At 38.8% G+C, this 18,903-nt stretch overlaps 2 protein-coding genes across 2 annotated transcripts; both read right to left on the reverse strand.

Annotated features, from left to right (window-relative positions):
* Positions 1 to 857: 857 nt before the first annotated feature.
* On the reverse strand, positions 858 to 1,805 carry LOC121043772 (olfactory receptor 5B17-like). The gene has a single exon (XM_040495769.1). The coding sequence runs from the start codon at positions 1,800 to 1,802 to the stop codon at positions 858 to 860; it is 945 nt and encodes a 314-aa protein (XP_040351703.1). The 5' UTR covers positions 1,803 to 1,805.
* A 12,802-nt stretch (positions 1,806 to 14,607) lies between these two features.
* LOC121043773 (olfactory receptor 5B3-like) lies at positions 14,608 to 15,546 on the reverse strand. The gene is given in 1 exon segment (XM_040495771.1): positions 14,608 to 15,546. A coding segment is annotated over 1 exon segment (939 nt).
* Positions 15,547 to 18,903: the final 3,357 nt, after the last annotated feature.

Consider the following 18,903-nt stretch of genomic DNA (forward strand, 5'->3'; position numbering starts at 1 on the left):
GGTCACTACTAATTGTAGGAAGGCAGAGGAATAAAGCCTATGCATTTTTCCAGGAGTAAAAAGGAAATAGTTTGGGAAAATAACTAACCAGTCTTTTCCACTGTAATGCTTATGATCATCAAATATCCATCTTATACTTCCTTCCACACAGGAAATTTATTATTCACCTCCACTAGGGAGATAACCTAATCCCAAGCAACCAATATAGAAGCACAATGTCCAAGAAGTTCAATCATTTTCTCCATCCAGTCCATGTGTGGCTCCTTGTTGCCTAGCAACTTATGCACTAAAAAGAAAACTTAGCTTGTTCCACATTCATACCCAATAAATAATGTTGGGTCTGAGTAAAGATAACCAGGGGAAAAGAAGCCTCCATTCAGAACATACAGTAATGGAAGACAAATAGGATTTCAGTTTAGAAACCTTATGGAATTGACATTACCAAGGCCCCTGATCCTGGTGATGGGATTTATTTCTCTGTGAGACCCTGATTTTTTTTTTTTTTTTTCTGGAGGAAACTCCATTATCCACTGTTTTCCTCAATACCTGGTCCAATATCTTAAATGTTTTTTTTTCTTTTCCATTATTTTTTCTTACCATTTCTGAAGTACATCAAGGAAAAAAAAAGTATGTCCAATGGAATACTAACAAAGAAGTTTTCTTCATAAACTGCTTTGGTTAAAAAGAACTATCATATTTTTTCTGTATTTTGGATACCTGGATCAGTTACAAAATTAAAGAAATAAATAATATTAGAGTAAATTTTATGTTTTAATACCCTATATGGCCATGAACATTGAGTTATGGCATAGAGTGGATCTAAGTGGGATAAAGTAACTTTTGTGGATTCTACATCACTAAAAGACGAAACCTAGAGAATATTTTGCCCTCTCAACAACCTTCTTGATAGCATTCTTGACATCTTTGTTCCTCAAGCTGTAGACCACAGGGTTCAGCATGGGGATGACCATAGTATAGAACACAGATGCGATTTTGTCTGTATCCATGGAATGACTTGAACTTGGCTGTACATACATGATGATGACTGTCCCATAAAATATGGAAACTGCAACAAGATGAGAAGCACAGGTAGATAAAGCCTTTTGGTATCCCTCACCTGACTGTATCTTCAAAACGGTAATAAATATGAACATGTAGGAAATCAAGATAACTAGAACTGCAAAAAAGATATTAAAGCTTGAAATAAGAACAAGAATCAGCTCATTAGTGTCTTTATCTGAGCAAGCCAGGGTCATGACTGCTGGAATATCACAGAAAAAGTGATGGACTACATTGGACATACAGAAAGAGAGATAGAATGTGTCTCCAGTGTCAATAGCAGCAGTTAGAAAAGCAAAGACATAGGAGCCTATGGCCAGATGAGCACACACACTCGTTGTCATGGTGGTGGTGTAATGCAGGGGTTTGCACACTGCTGCGTAGCGGTCATAGGCCATTGAAGCTAAGAGGTAACTTTCCACAGTCGCAAAGAGAACAAAAAAGAACATCTGGGCGGCACACGCATTGTAGGAGATGACCTTGTCTCCTATAAGTAATCCAGCCATGACCTTAGGAGTGATTGTTGAGGAGTAACAAAAGTCTACCAGGGACAGGTTACTGAGAAAGAAGTACATGGGAATGTGGAGACGAGAGTCGAACAGGATCAGCATGATCATCCCCAGGTTCCCAATCAGAGTGACGAGGTAGATGAGGGTGAACATTAGAAAGAGAGGAACTTGCAGCTCTGTGTTATTGGTTAGTCCCAGCAGGACGAATCCTTTCACCTCTGTATTATTCTTCATGGATGTGATTTGCATATCACAAGATGCTCTGTGGCTCTGTGGCAAAGAAAAGTAAAGGAACACAGTGATGAACAAAAACCAGTTGCACAATAATCGAAATGTACAAGCATTTTTTTTATTAGAGCAATATTTTTGTTCTTCAATATTCTTCATTTCTAAAGCATGGGCATGGCAATACAATTTAGTGATAACTTATCTCTAGAGTAATACACTTTTGGATAGGATGGGTCCTTACAGATCATCTCCAACTTCTAGATTTTATAGATGAGTAAACTAAGTTACAGGAAAGGCTAACGAGTTGTCAAAGTTCATATGCCTGGAATCTCCTATTTCATATCTTTTAAAAAAATATTTAATGTTTATTCAATTTTGACAGAGAATGAGAGAGAGCAAGTGGGGGAGGGACAGAGAGAGGGGGACAGAGGATCCAAAGTGGGCTCTGTGCTGACAGCAGCAAACCTGACCTGGGGCTCGAACTCACAAACCACGAGATCATGACCTGAGCTGAAGTTGCATAATTCACAAATAAATACATAGTAGACACAGTGGACTAAATACAGCATTAGAAGCATGTACAGTCAACAAAGCCAATTCTGAACAGAAGGTATAGCATTGGATGTAAAGTATTCGACTCTGAGAAGCATGTGTGTGCAATCACATATCACCCCTACCATTTACTGGGAGACATTTGTCCTAACGTAACTTCTCTAAATCTCTGTCCACCAGCAAAAAGGCATTGGAAACCGCCTCAAGGGATTATTGTAAGAGTTAAAAGAAATGATGTATAAACAGAGTTAGCACAATGTGGGTGCTCAAGCCTGATGAGTACTAGCTATAATATTAGCATAGAACAATCATCTCCATGTTGGTTTAGGAAAGTCAAGTGGCAGATGTCGGGGCTAGGTTTTAAAATCTGGTGGCCTTAACCTTTGATTTGCCATTTTTGCACATTCTGTCTATGAAAATATTTTGTTTCCCCCACATTTCTCACTCCGTGCTCATGGCTGGGTCAATCATTTTGTGTGAGAACCTGGGATCTTCAAGTTTTCTTTTTCTTAATGTCTTTCTTGAGATCCACGTTTTACCTTGTGGTGGAGTACTCCCCTTTAACTTAGACTCATTCTTACCATCATTCCTATCAACACTTAGCTGGATCACAGACACTGAAGGGTGAAAATTCATGGCAGGGGGGTTAATACTAATCTGTAGATCTATTCATGAGGAAGCACAAATCTTTGTATTTTTAGTTGAAGCTTTGTGAAAGACATTCATTCTTTGGTAACCACTATTCTCTACCATCTTCCTCGTGGCTCCTAAACATATTCTTTTACAGATCTTCACCTTAAAGTATTTGTGTTTGTCAATACCTCATCCACATAGTAATATAATAGATTGTCATGATATCACACCTATATCTGTGGTCTATGATGACTAATAGTTCTCCTGAGGTTAGTAACAGCTTAAATTTCCTGCTTACATGTAGTGTATCTCATAGATCAAGAGACAAATATATGGGTAATAGATGATACTGATGATGATGATGATAGGAAAATAGAAATAGAAGAAGAGGAAGGGATATAATTATGTAGGCATACTCACACACCATATACCTATAACTTTACATTTAAGAAAATGGAAGATTTGAGAAGTCATGTGTCTTCTTAAAATTCTACAGCTAGTATGAGATATTTAAGATACAGACCCATGTCTAACTGATCTTAATGCCTGTAGCTTTCATCACTGCCTTGTCAGATTTTCTAGATGAACAAATAGTAACAGAGTAAGTTGTAGGGAAATAATAGTGAAGAATGTGTAAGGGTTTTGGTAGCTTCCTGATGATCTTTCTGGAGTCTAAAGAAGTATCATTTCACCTTGTCTGGTTAGTTATCCCTTCAGTGACAAGTCAACACATTACCACCTACTCAATCAGAATACCATCTATCACAGTTTTTTGCTATCCTCTTAAGAAATTACAATGCTGATGACAATGTTTTGCCTTTGACGCCTACACTTATGCCAATGTTCAGAAATAGTGTCCAAGCAACCAGATAAGAGATCAATAACTCACAGAAGATGTAGCCACCCTGCTGTTTCTGCATCAATCACATATTTCACTGCAAATGTATATTGAATCTAGAAGCTTACCTTGCTCTTGAAAAGAAGGGAAAGACAGTTCTGAATTGTGAGTCTGCAATCAGGAACTCAGCCCTAGAAGAATGTTATAAATAATGTAGGAGAAATTCTGTCTCATGTTCTGGTGAAGACATTCCAAGTTTCCTGAAGCATGAAGACACGCAGAAAGGATCAGTAATGTGAGTCTCCTAGGAAGCCTGCATTTAACAATTGCATTTACCATGGATTTCTCTGGGTACGTGGAAATTATTTACCTTCTGCTCATCTCAGTTTCCTTCTTTATGATAAAGAGACAATAAAGTGATCTCTCCCACATACTTTACAGAATTGTATCTGCGACCAGCAAGTGAGGGTGGGTGCATGAAAGACCTTAGTAAAGGCTTAACTTTTCAACATGAATCAATTTTGTTTTTATTTCAGGGTGTTCTCCCTGTCTGTCATTGCAGACTCACTGAAGCTACCCAGTTGGGGCAGAAGCTGGTATCGCCAACAGTTGTAGCTTTCAGTTCAATAAATTATGACCAAGTAGGCTCTGCTCAGAATCTGGTCCTTTTAAATAAGGGCTGGCAGAATCATGATGGGATTCCAGCATCTAATGAACAAGAACAAGTAGAAAATTATACAGGGATGGAACTCTTGGGGGAACAGAATCCCCATGAGGGCAATCACTTCTTTTCATTGTACTTACTAAGGAGGAAACAACTGAACTGTGTGTAGGGACATAATGTGATATGTTGAGTAGCATATACGTTTATTGGCAGTCTTGCTGCCTTTTCTTCCTCTACCCCATTTAAAAAATTCAAGTGCCTTTTACACACATCGAGTAGCTTTGTTTAATCCATTTATAATTATTTTGATTTTTGATGTTTGACATGTATTTTTTCATTGACGTATAATTGATAGACAATGTTAATTAGTTTCAGGTATACAACATAATGATTAACAACCCTACACATTATACTATGCTCACCACAAGTGTAGCTACAATGTGTCACCATACAACTATTACGATACCATCAACTACATTCCCTCTGATGTACCTTTTATCCCCATTTCTGAAAATTACTTTTGTTTTTTATCTGCCACATTTTGTATTATGTTTTTCGCCTTTCTGTTTTTGAGATGCGACAACTAAGTCTTAGAAATTGTAAATATTGATAAATAGCATCCAGATTTTTTCCTTCTTGAGTTTACAAGGAACAAATATGGCACATGGGTCAAAGAGATAAAGATTAAATTCTGCCTTAATTCTGGGTGGTCAATTTGAAAGTTTGGTTCAAACCTGTAGGAAGATGGGTTGCTCTTCTCCAATTTACCCTTCTGTAGTCAGTGCTGATGGTGCTCTGCCCACATACCCTTGGTGCTCCTCACCGCTGTACAGGCCAACACTTACTGTGGGAAAAAAATGAATCTGACACTTGTATCTTTTTAAATATTTATTTATTTAAATTCAAGTTAGTTAACATACAATGTAGTATTGGTTTGAGGAGTAGAACCCAATGATTCATACTTACATATAACACCGAGTGCTCATCCCAACAAGTGCCCTCCTTAACGCCCATCACCCAGTTATCCCATAACCCTACTCATCTGCCCTCCAGAAACCCTCAGTTTGTTCTCTGCATTTAAGAGTCTCTTCTGGTTTGCCTCCCTCTCTGTTTTTATCTTATTTTTCATTCCCTTCCCCCATGTTCATCTGTTTTATTTCTTAAATTCCACATATGAGTAAATTCATTTGATATTTGTGTTTCCCTGACTGACTTATTTTGCTTAGTATAATACACTCTAGTTCCATCCACATTGTTGTCAATTGTAAGATTTCATTCCTTTAGATTGCTAAGTAGCATTCCACAGTATATATACACCACAGCTTCTTTGTTCACTTGTCAGTCAATGGACATTTAGACTTTTTCCATAATTTAGCTATCATGATAGCACTGCTATAAACATTGGGGTGCAGGGGCCACCTGGGTGGCTCAGTTGGTTGAGCATCCTGCTTTGGTTCAGGTCATGATCTCGTGGTTCACGAGTTCGAGCCCCACATCTGGCTCACTGCTGTCAGCCTGTCAGTGCAGAGCCCACTTCAGATCCTCTGTCTTCCTCTCTCTGCCCCCCCCCCACTTGCACTTGCCCCAAAATAAGTAAATAAATACAAATTTAAGAAAAACATTGGGGTGCATGTGCCCCTTCAAATCAGCGGTTTTGTATTCTTTGGATAAAAACCTACTAGTGTAATTGCTGGGTCATAGGGTAGTTCTATTTTTAATTTTTCTAGGATCATCCATAACTGTTTTCCAGAGTAGTTGCACCAGTTTGTATTCCCACCAGTAATGCAGAAGGGTCTTTTATTGCATCCTCACCAACATCTATTGTTGCCTGAGTTGTTAACTTTAGCCATTCTGACAGGTGTGAGGTGATATCTCATTTTGGTTTTGATTTGTATTTCCCTGATAAGGAGTGAAGTTGGGCATTTTTGCATGTGCCAGTTAGCCATCTGGATGTCTTCTTTGGAGAAGTGTCTATTCATGTCTTTTGCCCATTCTTCACTGGATTATTTGTTTTTTGGGTGTTGAGTTTGATAAGGTCTTTATAGATTTTGGATACTAACCCTTTATCTGAAATGTCACTTGCAAATATCTTCTCCCATTCTGTCAGTTGCCTTTTAGTTTTGTTGATTGTTTCTTTTGCTGTGCAGATGCTTTTTATCTTGATGAGGCCCCAACAGTTCATTTTTGCTTTTGTTTTCCTTGCCTCTGGATACATGTCTAGTAAGAGGTTGCTGTGGCTGAGGTCACAAGGTTGCTGCCTGTTTTCTCTGTAGGATTTGGATAGTTTCCTGTCTCACATTTAGGTCTTTCATCCATTTTGAATTTATACTTGTGTATGGTATAAGTAAGTGATCCAGTTTCATTCTTCTAAATGTTGCTGTCCAGTTTTCCCAGCACAATTTGCTTACATGACTCTTTTTTCCATTGGATCCTTTTTCCTGCTTTGTCAAAGATTAGTTGGCCATACGTTTATGGGTCCATTTCTGGGTTTTGTATTCTATTCCATTGATGTTTATTTTTGTACCGGTACCATACTTTCTAGATGATTACAGCTTTGTAGTATACGTACCTTGAAGTCTGAAACTGTGGTGCCTCCAACTTTGGTTTTCTTTTTCAACATTACTTTGGCTCTTCAGGGTCTCTTGTGGTTCCATACAGATTTTAGAATAGTTTGTTCTAGCTCTGTGAAGAATGCTGGTGTTATTTTGATAGGGATTGCATTGAATGTGTAGATTGCTTTGAGTAGTATCAACATTTTAATAATATTTATTCTTCCAATCCATGAGCATGGAATATTTTTCCATTTCTTTGTGTCTTCTTCAATTTCTTTCGTAAGGTTTCTATATTTTTCAGTGTACAGAACTTTTACCTCTTTGGTTAGGTTTATTCCTAGGTATCTTATGGGGTTTGGTGCAATTATAAATGGGATCGATTCCTTGATTTCTCTTTCTGCTGCTTCATTATTGGTACACAGAAATGCAACCAATTTCTGTGTGTTGATTTTTATATCCTGCGACTTTGCTGAATTCCCATATCAGTTCTAGCAGTTTTCTGGTCGAGTCTTTCCAGTTTTCCATGTAGAGTATCATATCATCTGTGAGGAGTGAAAGTTTGACTTCTTTGCCAATTTATATGCCTTTTATCTCTTTTTGTTGTCTGATTGCTGAGGCTAGGACTTCCAGTACTATGTTGAACAACAGGGGTGAGAGTGGACATCCTTGTCATTCTCCTGAACTTAGGGGGAAAGCTTTCAGTTTTTCCCCATCAGGATGATATTAGCTGTGGACCTTTCATATACGGCCTTTATGATGTTGAGGTATGTACCTTTGTCCCTACTTTGTTGAGAGTTTTTATCAAGAATGGATGCTGTATTTTGTCAAATGCTTTTTCTGCATCTATTGAGAGGATCATGTGGTTCTTATCCTTTCTTTTATTAATGTGGCATATCACATTGATTGATTTGCAAATATTGAACCAGACCTGCATCCCAGGCATAAATCCCACTTGATTGTGGAGAATCATTCTTTTAATATACTGTTGAAATCAATTTGCTAGTATCTGGTTGAGAATTTTTGCATCCGTGTTCATCAGGGATATTGGCCTGTAATTCTCCTTTGGTCTTGGAATCAAGGTAATGCTGGCTTTGTAGAATGAGTTTGGAAGCTTTCCTTTCATTTCTATTTTTTGGAACAATTTGAGGAGAATAGGTATTAGCACTTCTTTAAATGTCTAGTTGAATTCCCCTGGGAAGCCATCTAACTCAGGTCTCTAGTTTGCTGGGAGATTTTAGATTCTGATTCAATTTCTTTGCTGGTTATGGGCCTATTCAAAATTTCTATTTCTTACTGTTTCAGTTTTGGTAGTGCATGAATTTCTAGGAATTTGTCCATTTATTTCAGATTTCCCAGTTTGTCAGCATATAATTTTTCATAGTACTCTCTTATAATTGTTTATATTTCTGTGGTGTTTGTTGTGATATGCTCTCTTTCATTCATAATTTTATCTATTTGGGTCCTCTCCCTTGTCTTTTTGATAAGTCTGACAAAAGGGTTTATTGGTTTTGTTTATTCTTTCAGAGAAGCAGCACTTAGTTTCATTGATCTGTTCTACTGGGTTTTTTGTTTGTTTCTATATCATTTATTTCTGCTCTAATTCTGATCTAATCTTTATTATTTCCCTTCCCTTATTATTATTTTCTGTTCCTTTTCTAGCTCCTTTAGGTTAGGTTGTACATTTGAGACCTTTCTTACTTCTGGAGATAGGACTGAATTGCAATACACTTTCCTCTTAGGATTGCCTTTGCCGCATCCCAAAGGGTTTGGACTGCCTTTTTTTCTTTCATTTTTCTTTGCTTCCATATATATATTTTTAAGTTTATTTATTTATTTTGGAGAGAAAGATAGACACCTCACAGGAATGGCACAGAGAGAGAGAGAGAGAGAGAGAGAGAGAGAGAGAGGAGACTGATGTGGGGTAGAACTCCCAAACTGTGAGATCACAACATGAGCTGAAATCAAAAGCTGGATACTTAACTGACTGAGCCACCCAGGCACCCTGACTAATATTTCTTTGTCTGGGTTTACCAGTTTAATAACCATTCATCCAATGAAGGACATCTTCATCACTTCAAGACTTACCCATTATGAATAAAGCAGCTATAAATATCTATGTGCAGATTTTGAGTAGATGGAAGTTTTCAGCTCTTTTGACTAAAGAACAAAGAGAAATTGCAAGATAATATGGTAAAAGTATATTTGCTGTTTTTTAAAATGTTTATTTTTTATTTTTGAGAGACAGCAAGAGAGAGTGTGGGAGGTGTGGGGGGCGGGGGGGAGGGGACAGAGTATCCAAAGCGGGCTCTGTGCTGACAACAGAGAGCCCGATGCAGGGCTCGAATTCACAAACTGTGATATAATGACCTGAGCCAAAGTCAGACACTTAACCGGCTGAGCTACCCAGGGGTCTCATATGTCTGGTTTTGTAAGAAACTGACAGTCTTCCAAAGTAGCTGTACCATTTTGCTTTCCTACCAGCAGTGAATAAGAGTTCCTGTTGCTCTATATCCTCCCCAGCATTTGGTATTGTCAGGGTTCCAGATTCGGGCCATTCTGATAGGTGTGTGGTGGTATTTCACTGATTTTTTTTTAATGAGGTATAATTCACATACAATTTTAGCTTTAGGCATAGAACCTAATGATTCGATATCTGCATACATTGTAAAATGAGCATTACTAAAAATCTAGTGAACCTCCATCATTAAACATAGTTACAGATTTTTTTCTTGTTTTAAGTTATATTCCCTCATGACATATGCTGTGGATCATCTTTCCATATGCTTATTTGTCTTCTGTATGTCTTGTTTGGTGAGGTGTTTGTTACAGTCTTTGTCTTTTAATCAGCTTGTGTTTTTTTGTTTTGTTTTTTTTTACTTATTGTTAAGTTTTAAGAGTTCTTTGTATGTGTGGGTAACAGTCTTTTATCAGATGTGGTTTTTGCAAATATTTCCCCCAGTCTGTGGTTTGTCTTGTCATTCTCTTGAAGATATCTTTCATAAGCAGAAGTTTTAAATTTTTATGAAGTCCAGGTATTCAATTGTTTTCGTTCATGGATCGTGCCTTTGGTGTCATCTCTAAAAAGTCATTGCCAAACCCAAGGTCATCTAGGCTTTCTTCTGTTACCTTTCAGGAGTTTTATAATTTTGTATTTTATATTCAGGTCTATGATCCATTTTGAGTTAATTTTTGTGTAGGAGGTAAGATTTGTGTGTAGATTCACGTTTTTCCATGAGGATGTCCAGTTATTCCAGCATCATTTGTTGAAAACGTTATCTTTGCTCTTCATTGGATTGCCTTTGTTCCTTTATTACAAATTAGTTGAATATATTTATGTAAGTCTATTTCTGGGCTCTCTATTTTGTTCCACTGATCTATTAGTCTATTCTTTTGCCGATACCTCACTGTCTTTTTTTTCTTTTTTATCATGATAAGTGTACTGTTTAATCCCCATCACCTATTTCACCCACTCTCCCCCCAACCTCATCTCTGGTAACCATCAGTTTGTTCTCTGTACTTAAGTGTCTGTTTCTTGGTTTGTTTCTCTATCTTTTTTCCCTTTGCTCATTTGTTTTGTTTCTTAAATTGCACATAAGAGTAAAAGCATATATTTGTTTTTCTCTGACTGACTTATTTCACTTAGCATAATACTTTTTAACTCCATACATGTTGTTGCAAGTGGGAAGTTTTCATTCTTTTCTATGGCTGAATATATATTTATATGTATATATGTGTATATATATATATATATATATATACCACTTTGTTGTTAACCACTCATCAGTCAATGAACATTTGGGTTGTTTCTATAATTTGGCTATTGTAAATAAAGCTGTAATACCTCATCATCTTGATTATTAAAATTTTATAGTAAGTCTTGAAGTTCAGTAGTGTCAATTTCTAATTTTGTTCTTTCCCTTTAATGTTGTGTTAGCTCTTCTGGGTCTCTTACCTTTCTCTATAAACATTAGAATCAATTTGTTGATATTCACAAAATAACTTACTGGGATTTTGTTTGAGACTGCAATGAATCTATAGATAATATTGGGAGAAATGACATCTTGACAATGTTGTGTCTTCTTATCCATGAAAATGGAATATCTTTCCATTTACTTAGTTATTCTTTGGATTTACTCAACAACATCAGAGTTTTGTAGTTTTCTTCATTAGATTATGCATATATTTTCTGAGATTTATAACTAAGTATATCCTTTTTGGGGTGCTAATATAAAAGGTTTTGTATTTTTTATTTCAACTTCTGCTTGTTCCTTGTCAGTATATAGGAAAGTGATAGAATTTTGGGTATTAACCTGGCAGCATACAACCCTACTATAATCAATTAGTACCAAGAGGGTGTTTTATTTGTCTATTATTTCAGATTTTTCTGCATAGACAATCATATCACCTGTGAACAAAGACAATATTTATTTCTTCCTTCCCAAAGCTTCCATATTGTGTGATTCCATCCATATAACATAGGGTTGGAAAAAAAAAAAGCTCAGTGATTTCCAAGGGTTGGAGGAGTAAGAGTGGCTGTCTATAAAAGGAATGGAAATGGAAATTTTAGGATGATAATATATTCTTTAGGGTACCGAGCTGGTGAACACATGACTCTGTACTTGTTAAAACCCATAGAACTGTACATAGCAAAGGTAAAATTTAATATATGTAAATCAGGAGAATCAGCCAGGAGCACAGGAGAATCCCAGAAGTGAATATAGACTGTGAAAAAAAAATCTAAATGTACTACAAATGTATGAGTTAACCTCACTGAAGGGAGACAAGGAAAGAAATGCATTAACTTAAGTAATGCTGGAAATCAGTGTGCTGATCAGAAACTGCAAGGCTAAAAATAAAAGAAACTATTTTAAAATGTTGTACTTTACTTACTATTGTATATGTGCATTTAGTAAAGTATATGTTTCTCACGGGGGGGATGGGTTAACAATTATGGAACTGCTCTACTTGTTAATTTGTTACACAAATAAATGGATAATGAGATTGTTGAGACCCAAGTTTCTCACTATTATAAATGGAAATTATAGATAATACAGGGGGAATGTTGGATAAACAGATTAGAATCAGAGGCATCAGTATGCACTAATGTTCAGTTTAATATAGATACGAATGATAGGTAGGGGAAATAGTATAATTATGAATGTATACAGACTAATATGCTGCCTACTTCTGTCAACAAAAAGACCTAGAAGAAATGGAACTCCAGTATCAGCAAGCACACTCAGCATCCAAGTCTTGGCTTTTAAATACCATTCTCTAGTAAAATAATTAAGGGGTCTTAATAGAAATCGTCAATTCTGTGTTAGGGGCAGAGAAAATACAAGATGAGCCCAGAGCATCATGTAATACCATAAAGTAAAGACGTGCTCAAAACACAAAAGAATGAACCAATGTCAAAGGGATACAGGAGTTAACTGAAAGAGTCTTGGATGGTGAAAGTGGAACAATTTGAACAAAAATAAGTAACCTTGTATTGGTTGTTATGTAACATATAAAGCCAATAAATGAGCACACATTCAGATAAATAAATGATTGGGTAAGTAAATAACTGAGGGAAAAGAAGCAAATATTGTTTTTTTTTAATTTTTAAAAAATGTTTATTTATTTTTGAGACAGAGAGACAGAGCATGAACAGGGGAGGGCCAGAGAGAGAGGGAAACACAGAATCCAAAACAGGCTCCAGGCTCTGAGCTGTCAGCACAGAGCCTGACGAGGGGCTCAAACTCACAGACCATGAGATCATGACCTGAGCTGAAGTCGGATGCCCAACCAACTGAGCCACCCAGGGACCCTGCAAATATTGTTAACAGAAGAACTTCAAATAAGTTATTTAAATATTGCCCTCTCCAGAATGTGGAGCTTGCTTCTCCAACACCTGGAGTGTGAGCTGAACTTTGTGACTTATTTCTTTAAAATAGACCTTAGAAAAAGGGAGGAAAAGTAACTCCACAAAGGAGAAACCTTGCAATCTTCATGGATGACATGTGATCAAGGTTAATGTTATCAGGGATAAATAATCTTGATAGCATGTACCCTTGATACGATGTGATGAGAAGAACATTTCACCTTAGTGGTAGTACTCTATGAAAACTATAATCCCGATCTCATCATGAGAAAACATCAGAAAATCACTACTGAAGGACATTTTATGATATACCTGATGAGTACTCTTCAAAGCTGTCAAGACCATCGAAAACAGGGACAGAGAGTTTGTCATAGACCAGAAGAGACTAACGAGGTATGACAGCTAAATATAAGAAGAGGAAAAGGATGCTACTAATGAAATCTGAATAAAGTCTGAAATTTCAAAAATAATATGGTGTCATGCTTGGTTTCCTAGTTTTACAAATTTTCCAGGTAATATAAGATTACATTGCAGGGGAAACCAGCCAAGAGCTGTATTAGTTGCCTATGGTTGCTATAACAAATGACCGCAAACTTGGAGGCTTAAATAATATGTATTCATTCTTTCACAGTCTAGAATCCAGAAATCCAAAACCAGTTTTCCTGGACAAAAGTCAGTGTATTAGAAGAGCCATGCTCCCTCCATAGGCTCTAAGACAAAATCTATTTCTTGCGTCTCCCATTTTCTGGGGACCACTGTCGTCCACGGTTTGTGGTCACATTACTTCAATCTGTTTTCAAGGTCACATTGTCCACTCCTCTTTTACCTGTGGTCACATCTCTCTGACTCCCTACATATACATGGCATTTCCTCTATGGTCCACACAGAAAATCTGGGATAATATCCTTAAGTTAACCACATATGCACAGTCCTTTTAGAGCATATAAGGTAACTTTTGGAAGGTTCTAGGAATTAGGTTGTGAAATGTCTTTGCAGGCCATTATCCGGACTGTCACAGAGTTATACTGAACATTCTACACTGTTTTGAAAAATTTCTGTAACTCTGAAATAGTTCTAAAATTAAATAATTATTCAAAATAATAATTAGAAATGTTTTCAATAGGAGAAGCCTCACCATAAACATAGAAGTGAATGTTTGTGTTATACTACACTGCCCCCCCATAGTAGCTTGAGAATATTAGTATATTCAAGCACAGTCTTACAAATACCAAAATAATAAAGCTTCCTAGGAGTCTTAGAGCATAATTCAAATAAAGAGGTGAAAAATATTGGACATAAATTTCTATTCTAATACATAAATTAAAATTTTAAATCATTATTATTAAAACCTAGCAACAATCCATTTAATTCTGGGAAATTTCCTACTCCAATATGTGTGTATCCTCATGGGCACATGCATGCACTTCTGTTCATGGTCTCATTTGTGCCCCTATTTTATGTGTTTCTGCATTAATGTGGTAGAAAAAAAATGCATGTAGAGTAAATGAATAAACCCATATCTTTACTAAGTTTTTGACAAGGAGGCCCCAAGGCATCTTAACCATTCTTGTTCAGTATTGTATTTCTGTATATATATTTTCTTTTTTCAGGACAAGAGATATTGAATAAGTAAGGATACAATTTCAGACTCTTAATTTCACTGTGGTCTTAACAAAACTAGATTCATTTACATTGTACAATGTTAAAAATCACAATCTTAAAGATAATTTTGCCTCTGAAACGACCTTCATGAATGCATTCTTAACCTCTTTGTTCCTCAGGCTATAGACCACAGGGTTCAGCATGGGGATGACCATGGTGTAGAACACAGATGCCATTTTGTCTGTGTCCATGGAATGGCTGGAACTGGGCTGTAAGTACATAAAAATGACTGTCCCATAGAAGATGGAGACTGCAGAGAGGTGAGAAGCACAGGTAGATAAAGCCTTCTGATATCCTGTAGATGAGTGCATCTTTAGGATGGTGATAAATATGAATATTTAGGAAATCAAGATGACCATGAGAGCAAAAAAGCTGTTGAAGCCCACTACATAAACAAGAACCAGCTCACTGACATGTCTATCAGAGCAAGAAAGAACCATGACTGCAGGCACATCACAGAAAAAATGATGAATCACATTGGACATACAAAAGGAGAGTCTGAACGTGTCTCCAGTGTGGATAGAGGCATTCAGGAAACCACAGGTGTAGGAACCTATGGCCAGACATGCACACACACCTGTCGTCATGGTGGTGGTGTAATGGAGGGGTTTGCACACTGCTGCATAGCGGTCATAGGCCATTGAAGCCAACAGGTAACTCTCCACAGTGGCAAAGGCTGCAAAAAAGAACATCTGAGCAGCACACGCACTGTAGGAGATGACCTTGTCTCTTATAAGTAATCCAGCCATGACCTTGGGAGTGACAGCTGTAGAGTAACAAAGGTCCACCAGAGACAGGTTACTGAGGAAAAAGTACATGGGAATGTGGAGACGAGAGTCCAACAGAATCAACACTATTATCCCCAGGTTTCCAACCAGAGTGATGAGGTAGATGAGGGTGAACACGATAAAGAGGGGAACCTGCAGTTCTGGATCACTGGTTAGTCCCAGCAAGATGAACTGCATCACTTCTGTCCTGTTATCCATCAGTGTTGAGAACCACAAACGCTATGACAACGAGAAGAAAGAAATGAGTGATAAACCAAGGACTTATATTGAAAAGTGTATACATACAGTATGTGTTATTTCATTAGAGCAGTAGCTTGTATATCAAGTTTCTCCAGATTAAAAAAAAAAAAAAAAGCTTGACAACAAAAGTTAGCGCATTAATGATGTGTAGATTTGCAAACTGTTGAATCTGAAGTATGGAGCATCTCCTCAATTCTAAAGTTTTAGAAATCTGTAAACTGAGACATAGAGAATTAAATAACTTGATCAAGATGGCTCGTCCAGAAGGAATGTCTGGCTGTTCACTTCCCCCAAGCCTAGTGAAAGCAGGTACTTGCCCATGACTCACCCACCAGGAACTGCTGCAGACCCTGTAGAGGTACAGACGGTCCCCAACCTACGATGATTTGATTTAATGATTCTTCCACTTTACGATGGTGAAACAGTGACACCCGTGCGATAGAAGCCATACTTCAGATGGTTATTTTTCCAGGTTAGCGATACCTGGTACAATCTCTCCTGGCATAGGGTAGGGGCAGTGAGCCAAGCTCCAGGTCGGCCAGGCAATCATGAGGGTCAACAACTGATGCACCTCCAACCATCCTGTACCGACACAGGCATTCCGTGTTTCACTTTCAGTACCGTATTCAATAAATTACATGAGATATTCAATGCTTCATTATTTAATAGGCTTTGTGTGAGATCATTTTTGCCCATCGGTGCACTAATGCAAGTGCCAGGAACATGTTTAAGGTAGAAAAGGCTAAGCTATAATGTTCAGTGGGTCAGATGTAGTAAATGAATTTTCTCTCTTTTTTTTAAAGGACTAAGTGTTGTGTGATCCCATCTTTTTAGTTTTATCTATTTAAGTAATCTCCACACCCAACATGGGAACTCACAATCCCGAGATCAGGAATCTCATGGTCTTACAACCGAGCCTTCCAGGCGCCCCAGTGAATTTTCATCTTATGATATTTTCAATGTGCACTGGGTTTATTGGCATATCAGCAATTGGGACATAACGCCATTGTAAGTACAAGAAGTTCTGTGTATTCATTACATCTTCTCAAGAACATTATGAGTTTTATTTGTTATTCCTTGCATTTGACTTATGATACACAGAGGGGTGTCTGGCTGGCTCAGTCAGTAGAGCCTGTGACTCTTTCTCTCAGGGAGTAAGTTCGAGCCCCTGGGTGTAGAGACTATTTAAAAAAAAATCTTAAAACAAGTGGAAGGAAAGTAAATTATGTGCACAGAGGTTGAGTAACTTTTTATATTTAAAATGAGTATTAATTGACAAGCCGTGCTTTGGACCCCAGCCAATTTTTGAACCCACCATATTCTTGAGGTGATAGTCTAAATCATGTTTAAATCAAGTTGAATTGACTCAATGCAATTGCTCATTGTCTCCATTCGTCCAAATTCATTGTTTGAGGTTCCCCAGTGAAGTATCAAGAGACACATGCATAGTGCATGAGGTGGTCTACCTGCAGCCCGAAGGGCCAGGACAGCCATCAGAGGCAACCTGAGGGGAAGGTACAGAATCACATGGACCTTGGCCTCTAGGATGAGGTGCATATCAGCCCTTGTCACACTTACTGACTCATGAATCCCAACTTACCTGAGCCTCCTATTTCCACCTGCAAACAAATAAGACAATAATGAGACCACATTATAAGAATTAGGAGCGAGAGATAGGAGGAAGATGGCGGCGTAGGAGGACGCTGGGCTCACCGCGCGTCCTGCTGATCACTTAGATTCCACCTACACCTGCCTAAATAACCCAGAAAACCACCAGAGGATTAGCAGAACGGAGTCGCCGGAGCCAAGCGCAGACGAGAGGCCCACGGAAGAGGGTAGGAAGGGCGGCGAGGCTGTGCGCGCTCCACGGACTGGCGGGAGGGAGCCGGGGTGGAGGGGCGGCCCGCCGGCCAAGCAGAGCCCCCGAGTCTGGCTTGCAAAAAGCGGAGGGGCCTGACGGACTGTGTTCCGACAGCAAGCGCGACTTAGCGTCTGGGAGGTCAGAAGTTAACAGCTCTGCTCAGAAAGCGGAAAGGCTGGAGGACAAAGGGAAGGAGAGCTGCTGAGCCCCCTGACGACAGAGCTCAGTTTGGTGGGGAACAAAGGCGCTCGCCAGCGCCATCTCCCCCGCCCATCCCCCAGCCAAAATCCCAAAGAGAACCAGTTCCTGCCAGGGAACTTGCTCGCTCCGCGCTAACACCCAACTCTGCGCTTCTGCGGAGCCAAACCTCTGGCAGCGGATCTGACTCCCTCCTGCTGCCACAGGGCCCCTCCTGAAGTGGATCACCTAAGGAGAAGCAAGCTAAGCCTGCCCCTCCTGCCCCTGTGCACCTTGCCTACCCACCCCAGCTAAGACGCCAGATCCCCAGCATCACAAGCCTGGCAGTGTGCAAGTAGCCCAGACGGGCCACCCCACCCCACAGTGAATCCCACCCCTAGGAGAGGGGAAGAGAAGGCACACACCAGTCTGACTGTGGCCCCAGCGGTGGGCTGGGGGCAGACATCAGGTCTGACTGCGGCTCCGCCCACCAACTCCAGTTATACACCACAGCACAGGGGAAGTGCCCTGCAGGTCCTCACCACGCCAGGGACTATCCAAAATGACCAAGCAGAAGAATTCCCCTCAGAAGAATCTCCAAGAAATAACAACAGCTAATGAGCTGATCAAAAAGGATTTAAATACTATAACAGAAAGTGAATTTAGCATAATAGTCATAAAATTAATCGCTGGGCTTGAAAACAGTATAGCTGACAGCAGAGAATCTCTTGCTGCAGAGATCAAGGGACTAAGGAACAGTCACGAGGAGCTGAAAAATGCTTTAAACGAAATGCATAACAAAATGGAAACCACCATGGCTTGGATTGAAGAGGAAGAGGAGAGAATAGGTGAACTAGAAGATAAAGTTATGGAAAAAGAGGAAGCTGAGAAAAAGAGAGATAAAAAAATCCAGGAGTATGAGGGGAAAATTAGAGAACCAAGTGATACACTAAAAAGAAATAATATACGCATAATTGGTATCGCAGAGGAGGAAGAGAGAGGGAAAGGTGCTGAAGGGGTACTTGAAGAAATAATAGCTGAGAACTTCCCTGAACTGGGGAAGGAAAAAGGCATTGAAATCCAAGAGGCACAGAGAACTCCCTTCAGACGTAACTTGAATCGATCTTCTGCACGACATATCATAGTGAAACTGGCAAAATACAAGGATAAAGAGAAAATTCTGAAAGCAGCAAGGGGTAAACGTGCCCTCACATATAAAGGGAGACCTATAAGACTCGTGACTGATCTCTCTTTTGAAACTTGGCAGGCCAGAAAGA

This window comes from Herpailurus yagouaroundi, unplaced genomic scaffold (genome assembly GCF_014898765.1).
Source record: "Herpailurus yagouaroundi ecotype Mexico unplaced genomic scaffold, PumYag 187, whole genome shotgun sequence".
Classification (NCBI taxonomy): domain Eukaryota; kingdom Metazoa; phylum Chordata; class Mammalia; order Carnivora; family Felidae; genus Herpailurus; species Herpailurus yagouaroundi.

Bases quoted from the DNA above. Each gene is read 5' to 3' on its own strand.
- LOC121043772 (XM_040495769.1), bottom strand. From the start codon at position 1,802: ATGAAGAATAATACAGAGGTGAAAGGATTCGTCCTGCTGGGACTAACC.